Below are 14,487 nucleotides of genomic sequence, written 5' to 3' on the forward strand. Positions count from 1 at the left end.
TTCCTGAGCATTTACTCTTATACATACATATTGCTTTAAGTGGTTTTGGTTACTGTTTCCCAATTTCTGTTAGATCAGTTCCTCTTGTCCCTCTTTGACTCCTAGGTGGGGAAAATGATTCCGCAAGCATTTCCTATACCTACACCAACAACCACCAAAACTCCTAAATTAAAAATCCCAAACCTATCAAACAACATCTTCCCTACCAAAAGTCAAAAGCTAAACAACAAACATGTAACAATAACAACAAAAAAACCTCCAGCAACTCACAGGAATAATGACAGTAATTTTTTCTAAGATATCAATGAAATGGTGCTTTATTTTTATTAAAATAGTGAGAGCTAAGTGTTCACATAGCAGAAACAATAAGGCAATAAGGTATAGAAAAATGGACACCAGACCAGGATGCTCATTTCTGGCTGCCCATTTGAGGATTGATGATAAATCATTTAGTCTTTTTAAGCCTCAGTTTCTTCATGTATACAAGTGATAATATTGGTGAAGATATGCCAAAGACTGTTAAATAAGTCTAATATATTTATAAAGCAGCTTTACTGCTCTTGTATTTCTGAAAATGCCAAGTGTTTTGCAGGGGGTTAGAGTACTCCTTTCCAAAAGTTCTCCCTCTCTTGTTCACCTTCTAGCCATGTGGATAAAGCAAGTGCCAAGTACCTGGCAATAAAAGTGTGTTAAATGACTGAATTCCTCTTTGTATTTGGTAAGATAGTAGCAGCAATTAATAGATGAGTGAATAAAACTGATTATGACTTTTTTCTCCCCCAAATGTGAAAGAAATAAGGAATAAATACATATTACTCTTCACAGAATTGCCATTTGCCCAATTTGCTCATACCTAGATACTTCCGATATTATTCTAATGACATTAGGACATTTTTGGTCTAATAATACAAATGTTTATAGCTCCCTAAGCACATCCTATTATTTCAGGCCTCCATGATCTTGCACATGCTGTGCTCTCGGCTCACTTATGAGGATTTGTTAATTTGGCAAACTCTGAATCTTTTTAAAAACTGAGTTCACATGTTATCACCTTCAGGTGTCCTCCTCTGGCAGTTAATTACTCTATCCTTTGTGCTATTTATGTACTTAGTGCATACTTCTACAGTTTTACTTAGCACACTGTACTGAATTACATCATTCCCTGTTCAGCTCACCCCCTAACACAAGTGAGCCTCCCGAGGATATGGACAATGTCTTATTTATTTCTACAACTCTACTGCCCAGCACATAGTTCACAATCGGGATTATATAAATTCTTTCGGTGAAACATAGAAATGTGTAATGACATATTTGGTTTTGAAAACAACTGGGAACACATGTATCTAATGGGTGTTTAACGTCATTTAATGACCCAGAGAATGTCACATACCTTGCAGTGGGCAGGACAATCCTGCATTCTGCCCCAAATGCCACTGGTGTCCTGTGCTAAAGCATGGCAATTCACAAAGCCCCTTTATACATATTAGCATTTCATTATCACAGTGACCCTGTAAGATAGGCTTCTTTCCCCCATTTCCTAGATGAAAAATACTACAGCTAGTAAGGTTTTAAGAGACAGGTCTCACACCAAGTACTGGCAACGCTGGTATCTGAACCCTAATGCTCTTACACCAAGTCCCAGTTGACTTTAATCTGTTAGTGCATTATATTACCTCTTTTCTAATTCGATATACAGGTATTTCTGGCTTGAGTTCCAAAACAAACCAAGTGGGAAGGTGACTACGTTTACAGAAATGAATTTTCACCTAAGATACATTACAAGTTAGACTGTAGTAGTATTTGTAAAATATGATATAATCTTCATCCTCTGTAGGTGTTTTTCAAGAATTCAAGCCACAGAAGGTGACAAGAGAGTTGCAAAGTTAGGAAAGTGCTACATAATTTATCATTCTGAAAGTGCTGAAGCGTGTTTTCAACAAGACTGCTGTGTTACACTGTCTAGAACACCAAAGGACTTGACTACAACTCCCCACTGATTGTTTAATGCTTTGACACTTTGCCCATAGAAATTCATCGTTGACTTGAAGAAAATTAATAAGAAAATTGGATTCACTTAGTAGAAATTAACTTTACCATCATCTTTGCTAGAATACATCATTTTGAAAGGTGAGAGATTTGTATTTACCTTAACTCAAATGCCAGTGCAGAGAACTATCCATATGCATCTTGATTTTCAGTAAAGCAATTGAACTGAATCAATAGCTAGACTTGGTGAAAATAATTCAGGAGAAGGTAATAGTGTAAAGAAAACAGAGCCTCAGATAAGTTGTGAGTACTGTCCCAGGAGTGATTTAACATTGATAGTCTAGTTAAAGATTTTCTTGAGTAGATAGGTAACCAAAAATGTTTGACAAAACATTACTTGAGAGCTTTCTACTTAGGAAGCAAAAGCCTTAATGTAGACTGAACTATGAAAACAAAATTTTGAAACTGCTAATTTTATTAGAAAATGTGAATCCAGCACCTAAAGATGCAATTTTGGTAAAATCACCATCCCCTCCAGAATGAAGTCTTACATTTCTTAGTGGATGAGAGAGAGAGAGAGAGAGAGAGAAGAAGAGACGATGCAATGCTCCGAAGCTTGCATCACCTGCTTGAGTATGCCATGCTCTGGGGTAGATGTCGAATAATATGGACATACTGCTTGGTTTCCCCTGAGAGAAACAAAACTGCAATCCCAAGAAAGGTTGCCCTGAAAAGATACAAGCCAGTGCTTTTAGTTCTTCTGTTACATATTATAAAATGACTTAACTAATGGAGAACAAATTGTCTTTTACAAATGTTCCCTCTCCTAGCAATTGAAACTGTGCCCTTAAAGGCATATTATTCTGTTCTTAAAAGTGTAATGAAGCTTTATCTTGGAGCACAGGATTAACATTCTGAGCTGCATCACACTGCCAGGACTTGAGCGGGGGCAGGATAGCTGCTCCTGCAATCTTCTCACCTTCTGAACACTGCAGCCTCATCATCTCAACTGGCAACTGGTTTCCAATTTCAGAAAATAACTGGTGAAATGATTGAGTTTCTCAAGAACAAAGTTATCTTTATTAAAAAGTTGGAATATGGCCCATTATGATCCAGTTTGAGAGAGGAGGGTCTAAAGAAATAGATATTTCAGTTGTTTATAAATATAAGACAATGTTACTGGGATTCAAACTAAGTCCTAATTATCAAGTTAATGCTGAGGTAACCAACCAGGGACCCAAGGGTCACCAAGAAAGTTAACACTTAAGAGCTATAAAAAAAAATATGAGCAGTACTGTTATTTGTTCTTAAAGACCAATACATAATACATTCTCTTATCTTTGATTCTGAAGATAAGCTCCATACTCTAGAGTATATTACTTAAGTGTGTTTGCCTTAGAAACCAGGGATAATAGCAAGTTTAATCTACATTATTTTCTACACAGATTCTCCAAGTTAGGGTTAGTAGAGAAAAGGGAAGTTCAGCCTGTAGAAACATTTAATGTTCACAACGAACTATACCCTAGAGAACCTGCAGAGCGTGCTTTCTCTCTATTTCTACTTTATACTGTGGCCATTCATTCATTCATTCATTATTGATTTGATTCTTTGTTTTAGAAAAACAAAGGAAGTCACAAGGAAGGTTCTATAACATAGTCAAGTATTTTCAAGCCAATCAAGAGTTTAAGAAATCTTCAATATTGGGGCGACTGGGTGGCTCAGTCGGTTAAGCGTCTCTTGATTTCAGCTCAGGTCATGATCTCAGGGTCCTGGGATCCAGCCCTGTGTCAGGCTCCTCACTCAGACTCTAGGAGTCTGCTGGAGGGTTCTCTCTCTCACTCTCCCACTGCCCCTCCCCTCAAGCTTGGGTGCGAGCACACACTCTCTCTCCCAAATAAATAAATAAATCTTGAAAAAACGATTACCATTTTTTATTTAAAAGTATTAGGCTCTTTTGGTTTGAAGGGACAGAAATTCACTAAGAATATTTCAAGTAAAAAGAGGCATTTGCTATAAGGTTACTGGGAACTTCCCACGAATCCAGGAGAATATGAACTCCTAGACCTCAGGAGGGCAGGAACAATGCCAGCTCTGTAGACTGGACCCACTCTCATTTCCATCTCCCTTCTCTCTCCTGAAACAGTTCTGTTCTCCCTTTTTCCCAAATGGCCTTTTGTTGGCCCTGCTAAACTGAGAGCCCTGTAATGGCCATCCCAGAAGTTACTCTACATGATTTTTCAAATTCAAATACACTAGAAAAAAATGAGTTGAAGCTATACAACTTTCCAACTGCAAATTCCTGAGAGAAGCCTGACTGGCTCAGTTTAACTTTCTGGGCTGAGTTTTAAGTCTGATATTGTTGGCTGGTCTATAGATTGGCTGCTGAATTCAAATGTCCACTTTTGGTTTAACCAGGTATGGCCACTGAGGGAGGCATCGCATGGCATAAGATGAGCTGCTAAGAAGAGGCCTGGGTGCAATGTTTAGAACAGGTGGTATTCACAACACCCAGAAAAACAAGGAGCCGACAAATATGAAGTGAATGTGACAAAGCAGCAAGAGAGATGAAAGGATAATAAGGAGGGAAACTCCTGGTAAAGTTGGATGAACGGGGTCTGGACTGTGTTGCAAATTGAAGAGAAAGGCAAAGATGTAACAAATTTAACAAAATAAAACAACTACCCACTCCCACCAAAATGTAAAGTAAATAAGCCCCCAAAAGAACAGACAAGTGAGTCAAGAGACCAGAATAAGAAGTAAGCTATAGTACACACGAGGGGAGGCATTTCAGGAAACTACGTTTACAGATACTGGATATTTAGCAAAACAGTACTTTTATGACTAGTTAGTGTATACCACCAGAGTGCCAGCCGTGCAAAGGTACACAGCAGGCTACTACTAACGATATTTAAAGTTTAATCCATCTCACTATGACCCTAAGTTCCCTGTGGACAGGGTCTGTTTTGAATGGCTCCTAGATGTGGCAATTCCGTTCCCATGTCCACACATGCATACAACTGCTCCTAAGGGGACTGCCAAGAAAATAGTTTTTCTCCTGGTTATTAGGATTGGAAGCCCTAGATCATTCACCTGCTTCTGGAACGCAACGGGATATCTCTTTGCCATTATAAGATGAACTCTACTAGTCTCTATGCTGAATAACAAGACCAAGAAAGGGAACAGAAGCCTTTAGGGACAAAACCTCAGTAATCATGGGAAAGCAATTCTGAATGCTCTCTTTGCCATTGGGAATGAATAAACATGCTTTCAAGAGGGATATCATGGCTCTTTCAGGTTGCAGTCATGGTCCAAATATGATTGCTGCCAACCCTCATTCTGGTAGTGGGCCATAGGCATGGCTGCTAGTGACTGTGAGGAGTGAACAAGGTAATACAGGTGGAAAAGTGTCTGGCACGAGGACACACTCGGTAATGTTAATTAAGGTCTGTCTCCTCACCAATAGAAAGGATCCGGTAAATGCAATACTGCCAAGTGGGTTTCATTTTATTTTACACTTAGGAGAATAAATTTGTGATATCTTATAAATGATCTTCCTAGGAAGCAAAACTCCACCTCATATCCTTCTAAATTCATTCCCTTTTATTATTATATTCAGTGACTACTGTTTTACCTGAGAAAGACTGGTTTATTAGAGGAAAAGGTCTATACTATGAAGAAGCAAATAAGCAACTTAATTTGTTTGATCTGAATAAATAGGTAAACTTCATAAAGAACACAGCAGTCCGAAGGATCTGTTTTTCAACAAAGATTAAAATGGGGACAATCTTATATATACTGACATGCCCTGGTTCTAAAACTGTGATAAGGATGACCAAGAATTCAGTTCTAGCATTCCCATTTGGCTTTTTGAATAAGTAGCAGTACAGATACTTGACATAATTACAAGTACACAGAAATTTAAAGACAGAATTAAGAAAACTTAAAGTCTAGCTAAGAGAGTGGTCAATATCAAGAGGCCCCTATTTGGCTAAGTCCACAGAGTCAAATATTTAATGCAGTGGGTTCTTTTACTACTTTATTTCCATGTATGGGGAAAATAATTTATTCACATATCCAAATGATATTTATTAAGATGCCATGGTGATTTATCATAAATAGTAATAATGTTTTTATAATAATAAAAGTAATACATTTACTATGGTTTCCAGTACCAAGAAATTATAGTCTGTCTGTACAGAGATGGGGAGATGACAGTACAACAGATGGAATACTTGGCAAGACAGCACATTAATAAGATGCTAAATGGAACTACTTCCTAATATTTGGGGCATCAGTGATTTAGACGAAGACGCAGGTATTCTACAGATCAACTTTAGGTCTGGCACAAAGTTTAAGAAAAAGACACTAAGTTAGAGGTCAAGTCAGAATCCAAAAATGATCTTGACAGGTGAGGCTAAAACTGACCAGGATGAAGACTGGGCCTAAGACAAAAAAACAAATGCCCAAGTAAAATGAGTATATTACAGCTCTTTAGAAGCCAAAGTGACACAGAGTGAGGGACTTAAAGCTCAGTAATTAAGTAGGGTCATGCAAAGTCCACCTCATAACAACTAAAACAAAACCCACCAATATGAGTTAAGTGTTTTTGTGGTACACGTACTTTGAATTCTCACAACAGCTAACAAGTCCTACACCACAGGGTAGTGTTACTGCTTAACCGAGGCTCCGTGAGAACACACAACTTGGCCCAAGGTCATATAACTAATAAGTGAAAAGCAGAGAATCTAAGCTCAGATGTGACTCCAGAGCCTGTGTATTTTCTTCTGTGCTATGCAGTCTGCATTGGTTCGTATCGATGAGACTACTTTTATATTAAAAAAAAATTGGGTCCAGAGGGACAAAGAAGGAAGACAAGCAAGGCTGACAGAGAAGAAATGGCGGCCTGGTGAGTACTCCAAGTGAAAACCTAGAGTGGCTTGGTGAGTTAACCATTTGGCCCCTTTGTTGTCTGTGAGTATCAAGAACTAAGGATACCAAGTAAGTAAGAGGCAACCTGGGAAGATTTAGCCCAGTGATTGCTTTTCATGGCCCCAAAGGTTTGCAGGTAACCATCTATTGCTGCCCGAAATGGTCTGGAGATGTGGAGTGCCACTGGGTGCCAACTCTCCCTTCTAGTATCATTGCTGCTCTGTAAATATATGATAAAAACACAACACAAAGCTTTGGTCACAGCAGATCTATTTTCTTATTTACATCACCCAGGGCATTCTCTATGCCCCAAGAAAATGACAGACCAACATTTATTTTCAAATATTAAAAGCTAAGTTAAACAACTATTATTAGCCTAAACCAAAAAAAAAAAAAAAAGGCTAGAATATTTATTCATTCTTTTGTACTTGTCTTCTGCAATTTAAGTTAGCAGTACATTAATAGGAGGCTTCTCCAAAGTATATACCACAGGAAATGAAAATCACCTTGTTTCAGGCTGATCTTTCTTGGCACCAAAAACAATTTTATTGGAGCACATTTGTTAAGAAGGTTGATTTTGGAATATCACATCTTAATAAAGTCCTCTCAAGAATTCAAGGATTCAAGCAGTTATATGGGCTTTTCTGGTTCTAACAAAGGCAAAACAACTCACCAACGATTTCAGAAAGGTTTCACAAACTTAAATTTTCAGAAGTGGGTATAATTCTCAATTTTACATTTAAAAAAAATCTGCTGGAAGCAAATATTCACTCCCAGTAAGTTACACAGCAAGAATTATAGGGAAACTGCTAAGGTACTACATAGAACAAAAAGGAAACGAGGCAGGGTGGTGAGAAAGGAGAAGCAGGGAGCTGGTCTCTCCACTGTCAGAGCTCAGGGCTGCAGGGCTGCAGGGGCAGTGAAATGCTAGGTCTCCAATCACAGGTGAGCCATATAGTAACTGTCTAGATGAGCCACACGGTGAATATTTCCCGATAATGACTGACACTTCTCAAAACCTCTGCTGTTTATTATTGAGAAAAATTAATGCAGGATAGTAAAAAACAAACAAACAAACAAATCAAAAAACAACAACAAACCCAGCCTCTCTGGGTAAGAGGGATGGGAGCTCATCAGGGTCAGAAGGGGAGGGCTTGGACAGGCTGAGAGCAAAGGAAGTCCCCAGGGACTATGGAAGTCTAAGGAGCAGGGCAGGGGGCGAGGGGTTGTGTACAACGGTAACTGGAAGGAATATAAGAAAGAACACTTTACGTTAAGCCACTGCTCATGCCTACCAGAGTGCTCTGAGTCTATACTAATTCTCACAGAGCTGGGGCATGTCTCCTGCCCCTTTCTGAGTAAGCAGCATAATACTCTCATAGTCTTAATCTGTTAGCTCCGAGAAATGAGGCTAACTTAGAAAGTAGAGTCATGATCTTGATCAATGCTCAGGAGAAGAGAATCTTAGAGCTGCTGCTTGATGCCCAATGACCCGAGTGGGGCCCCACTCCTCAAGCAGTGCCTGGCTGAACACACAAATCTATTGGTCTAAGGTGAGATGAAGAAACAAACTCTCAGTCCTGGCACTGTGGTCAGCCGGCCTGGACCCCCCGGATTCCAGGGCTCCTTGCCAACGTTGGTGTGCTAATTCTTGCTTAGGTCTTCTTAGGAACCATGGAAACCTCTTCTGTTCCCTAAATGATGGTACAGGTAAATACCAGAGCATGCTTTTTGCCACAATGACAAAAGTAGCTTTTGTGAAACAGGCATGTAGTTTGGCTTACCAGCCAGGGAACTCAGTGTCATGCGTGCGGAAACCTACCAGAAAACAAACAAACAAAGAAAGCAGAACAAAACAAAACAAGAAGCTGCAGGTACTTTTAAGATGAACAGTATGAATGATTAACAGTTATCGAAGCACTGTCCCAAAGAGTCAAAAGCCGGTTCCTTTCTTACCTCAAATTTATTGTTTCATTCTTTTCCTTCCCCTCTCTCTCCCAGTCAATTAACAAACACTGAGTGATGACAACATGCCCAACAGCATACTGTCAATAAATTCCATTTTGAAGAGGAACACCAACTCTCCCGGGTTAGAACCTGACTCAAAGGCTATCTATACCTTCTTTTATTAATCTGCACTTTGTCAGCAGAGCAAAGGAACTCAAAGTAACTTCGGCATCAAACAGTTTGTACTTAGAAATGTCTCATTTCAAAAAGACAAAACTGTCTTAAGGCAGAGGCAAGACTATCACCTAGAAACCGTCAGCTCAGATTTATATAAAAAGAACTCTCACATGTATTTCACTTGATCCCCACAGTAGAGGTGAATATGATGACCCCTGTTTAAAGGAAACTGATGCAACAAGAATAAGGCACTTGCCCCAATTCTCCCAGCTAGGAACCAACAGAAGTAAAACAGAATCCAGGTTCATCCGACTCCAAAGCCAGTGCTCTTTTTATTTTGCCAAAATGTCTCTCAAGAGGAAAGATAACATATTCTTGGAATTTCTTTTCTATAGTATCCAGTGGACAAATAAAGTACTCACTTATGTTGGGCTAACTAAATATTTAGGTTTTCTCAGTGATATAAGTGAACTTTTATCAAAACTCACTTAAACTCTAAATAAGAGTCTCCGCAAAATATCCAGGAATTGTGTATGCTATGTCTCTGGAATGTAATACTTCTGAAATAAAGCTGTCTGCTACTATATCCCAGGTGGCCAGGGCTCACCGAGTGACTGAAGAGAAGGGGAAAGCAGATCTTGGGTGGAAATCTTACACAGGATTCTTATGACAAAGAGCAGTTTGCAGTTAAAGACCAAACTGCAGTTCAGTCCCCAGCTATTTGGCTGGGACTCTCCACTACGGCAGTCTTGGCTTCAGACTGCTCTTCCGTTAGTTAGGGATTTCTTCAAATTTCACAGCTCAGGCTTTTGTTAATGTACTTACCTCTTCTAGTACCCAACGCAGAAAGTAACCCTTCTGTTACTACTATTCAGCTCCATGCAATTTATGTAAGCAGTACAGCTGCCCAGGAGTTCATCCAGTCTCCTTGTTTTAGGATTCGAGAAGGTCACAGACCAAAGAGATTTCCTTTCTAAGGCTTTTTTGGCTCGATTTGAGTTTTGTAAGTGAAGTTGAGCTCCTCTGTTTTTCTCCCTAATGGGGGGGGTGTAAGCTTTTGCTATGCAAGCCTGAATACATATACAATTTTCTTATGGTCCTCCATATGGAAACCATAGGGCAGAAATGACTCACAAATGAAACGTGAAAGACAGATTAAAAAACTATACTTACTTAGGAGGAATTCGTGAAGCTGTGTTCACATTTGTGGTTGGGACTACTACTTGAAGAATGTGTTCAAGGGCTGTTAATCCACCAGCAACTTGAAATGCAATCTGATCTGCTACATTCTAGACAGAAAAACAAACAGAAATCAGCCCAATTTCCCAGGCATAAAATTATCACCAAATAAAATATTTAGTGGTAGTGTCAAACATTGTGTTGGTTCCATTATTCTGCAAATATTTATTGAATGTTTACCCAGTGCTAGGAACAGTAGGTCAAAACTGGTGAACACATAAGACAGAATCGCTGTCCTCCATGAAGCTTAAAATTTAGTGGATGAGAGCAACACCAGTCAAAAACCACAAATAAAATAATTTCAATTATGATAAGTACCTTAAAGAAAAAGGAAAGGTGCTCTATAAGAATAATGGGGAACCGACTACAGATTGGAGAAAGGGTCAGCACAGGCTTTTCTGGGAAAGTTGAGGCTTTGAAGCAGGCCAAAGAAAAGGGAAAGATTGAGCACTCTAAGCAGAGGACAAAATCTTTTCACACAGAATTTTTAGCAATACTTTAAAGGACCACATCATTTTGTCATGTTAATTCCCACCTAACAAGACAAATGGACTGCCATAAAAACTTCCTGTCCTATTCCTTTTCAGTTGCAGAAGATAATCTAATATCTAATCATCCACATGTCTTTATTCACCACTTCAGCTATTTTAGGGAGGATATTAAGTTACCGTTTTAGAACTCAACCTATGATTCTTTCTTTCTGTAAATAATTTCTGGATTGTTTACAAATCTCATGAAGGGACCATCTCTGGGTTCTTTGCATTCCTGTGGCATGGGGAGAGGCCAGAGCCATTCTATGGTCCACTGTACTGTTTTTTTTTTTGTTTGTTTTTTTAAAGATTTTATTTATTTACTTGATGGAGAGAGATCACAAGTAGGCAGAGAGGCAGGCAGATGGCGGGGGGGGGGGGGGGGGGGGGGGGGGGAGCAGGCTCCTTGCAAAGCAGAGAGCCTGATGCGGGACTTGATGCCAGGACTCTGAGATCATGACCTGAGCTGAAGACAGAGGCTTAACCCACTGAACCACCCAGGCGCCCCACTGTACTGGTTTTTAACGCACACACAGAATCACTGCATCATATTCCGAAAAAAGTAGGCTAGCAACCTGTGATGGGCTACATTGTGTCTGTCTCCCTGCCCCCAAATTCTTAGGTTTAAGTCCAACCCCTAGTACCTCAGCATGTGACTGTTTTGAGGAGGTCTTTAAAGAAGCGATTTAGTTAAAATGAGACTGTTAGGGTAGGGCCCTAATCCGAATGACTGGTATCCTTCTAGGAGGAGGAAAAGACACCAGAGATCCAAGTGCATAGAGAGAAGGCTGTGTGAGGCAGAGAGAAACCTGCTATTTATAAACCAAGGAGAAACTGACCTCAGGAAAAACCAAACTTGCTAACATCTTGATCTCGGAATTCTAGCCTCCAGAATTGTAAGAAAATACATTTCTATTGTTTAAGTCGCTGGAGTCTGTGATACTTTGTTACGGCAGCCCCAGCACAAAAATGCACAACCCCCTTATTATGTCATCACCTTATGTTTCTTCTAATAGTATTTTACAATTCATGAAGCCTTGAAATATCTTTGACATACTTAAGTATTTTTTGGGGGGGATACGGAGGGGAGGGATATGAATTATACACAGGCTCTGTCAAACATGTTTGCCTGATTCTTCTGATGTTCTAAGCACAGCGCTCTGCTTGATATGGACTACTGATTACTGACCGGCTCTAGTATAGGTCTAGACTCTGGTAGTATAGTGCCTTAGTCATTCAATTACCTACTACATGCACAATAAAATACAGTTTGAGACTATAATAGGTTTATTGTGAATCCTAGACAGGAACTCATATTTTGAGGACAGATAATTTTCTTTGCAATAAAACTAACAATTAAAAAATTGAAAAACCCAGATGTATTCAGTAATATGCAACCATAATGCTATTACCATTCTTTCTTCTTATGCTAGGATGTCAGTGTGATTAGAAAATGGTAATAAATTTTGAAGATTTTATTTACTTTATTTATTTGAGAGAGAGTGTGAGCATGAGCAGGTGGAGAAGAGGTGTGTGTGGGGGGGGAGATGGATAAGTAGACTCCATGCTAAGCATGGAGCCCAACATGGGGCTCAATCTCAGGACCCTGAGATCATGAACCCAGCTAAAACCAAGAGTCAGATGTCTGAACTCTTGGTTTTGGCTCAGGTCATGATCTCAGGTCTTGAAATCAAGCCCAGCCTAGGGTTCCAAGCCCAATGAGGAGTCTGCTAGAGTTTCTTTCTCTCTCTCCCGCAGGCCCCTCCTACCACTCACTCCCTCTCTCAAATAATAAATATTTTTTAAAAATTTGTATTAGCACATAACACAAAGAAAACGGCACTAATCATAACTGTGTAGCTAGATGCGGTATGACAAACTGAACATACCCTGTAACAACTCCAAAATAAAAAATGAATCTTTATAATATCTCATATCTTCGATACCCATCACATGAAGTCTCTCTCCTTCTTCCCCAAATGTAAAGAATCACAGACTCCCTTTGTCTTTTCAGTTCTATAAAAATGTAATCATACTTTACATATTCCATAGAATCTAGCTTTTCTTGCTCATTTTTTCCCCTAAGTTATCCTTACTGCTGTCTATACCAATATTTCATTCATTTTTTCCTTGTTAGAATATAGTATTCCTCTGTCTGATTATATACCTCAACTTATTTTTTTTAACAGAAGAATTTACTTTATTCTAGTGTCTTTTTTCCCTCCTCCCACATTAATTTCACTTTTAACATTATAGGCTGAAGATGATTACTATCTTATTATCTTACTCAGCTTACTTAAATGTTTCACTGCTAACTGACATTTGGATTGTTTCCACTTTCAGACTCTGGAAGATGCTGTTTTAAACATTTTGGTACAAGTATTTGTGCAAATGTGACATGCAGTTGTGCTGCACTTATGCTTAAAAGTGGAATTCCTGGGTCACACAGTATATATACATGTTCAATTTTACTAGCTATGGCCAAACAGCTTTCTAAGGCATTTGGAACAATTTGTGTACACAATACAGTGCAGTGATAATTTCAGTTATTCTACATTCACACCAAAATTGATTTTATCAGTTTTTTTTTACACTTCAGTCATGCTAATGGTGTGTGATGGCATTTCATTGAGGTTTTTATTTGCCTTTCCCTGATAATTAGTGGGATCGAACACCTTATGTTTACTGAGTAGTTTTTTAAATTGAGGCACACTTTACAATTGCATGAAAGGCTCAGATCTTAAGCATACCATTCAAATAAATTTGAGATGCTTATCAAGACCCAAACACTGGGGCGCCTGGGTGACTCAGTAGTTTATGCCGCTACCTTCAGCTCAGGTCATGATCTCAGGGTCCTGGGATCGAGTCCTGCATTGAGCTCTCTGCTCGGCAGGGAGCCTGCTTCCCTTCCTCTCTCTCTGCCTGCCTCTCTGCTTACTTGTGATCTCTCTCTGTCAAATAAATACATAAAATCTTTAAAAAAAAAAAAGACCCAAACACTTCCATCACCTTAGAAAGTTCCCTCATGCCACTTTTACAGTTGCTCCCCTCTTCTTGAAGCAACTACAGATTTGATTTACAGTACCATAGATGACACACCAAAAGCAAAAATAAATAAGTGGGACTACATTACACTAAAAAGCTTCTGTGCAGCAAAGGAAACCATTGACAAAATGAAAAGACTATCTACCGAATGGGGGAAAATATTTGCAAGTCACATTTCTGGTAAAACATATAAAGAACTCATACAACTCAACAGTAAGAACCACAAACAATCTGATTAAAAAAATGGGAAGAGATAAATATACATTTTTTAAAAGACATACAGATGACTGAGAGGTACTTGAAAAGATGTTCAATTAACATCATGAATCATCAGGGAAATGAAAATCAAAATCACAACGAGATACATCTCACACCTGTTAGAATGGTATTATGAAAGAAAGAAAGAAAGAAAGAAAGAAAGAAAGAAAGAAAGAGAGAGAGAGGAAGAGAGGGCAGGCAGGAAGGAAAGAGGGAGAGAGGGAAGACAGAAGGAAAGAAGAAGCCTGGGAAGAAGGTAAGGGGGAGGGAGGGGAAGGGGGAGGGAAGACAGAAGAACTAGTGCTGGGGAGGATGGGGAGAAAAGGGAATCCTTACGCACTTCAGGTGGGAATATAAATTGGTACAGCACTATGGA

The 14,487-nt window shown here is 39.1% G+C and overlaps 1 protein-coding gene across 1 annotated transcript in view; it reads right to left on the reverse strand.

Moving 5' to 3' along the window:
- SCAPER (S-phase cyclin A associated protein in the ER) overlaps positions 1-14,487 on the reverse strand; it is a 519,522-nt gene that overhangs the window by 159,789 nt on the left and 345,246 nt on the right. Inside the window, exon 24 of the mRNA XM_059372064.1 lies at positions 10,213-10,328. Within this exon, the coding sequence (XP_059228047.1) occupies positions 10,213-10,328 (116 nt within the window). The remainder of the gene's footprint in view (positions 1-10,212; positions 10,329-14,487) is intronic.

The sequence above is a fragment of the Mustela nigripes genome, chromosome 13 (assembly GCF_022355385.1).
Source record: "Mustela nigripes isolate SB6536 chromosome 13, MUSNIG.SB6536, whole genome shotgun sequence".
Taxonomy (NCBI): domain Eukaryota; kingdom Metazoa; phylum Chordata; class Mammalia; order Carnivora; family Mustelidae; genus Mustela; species Mustela nigripes.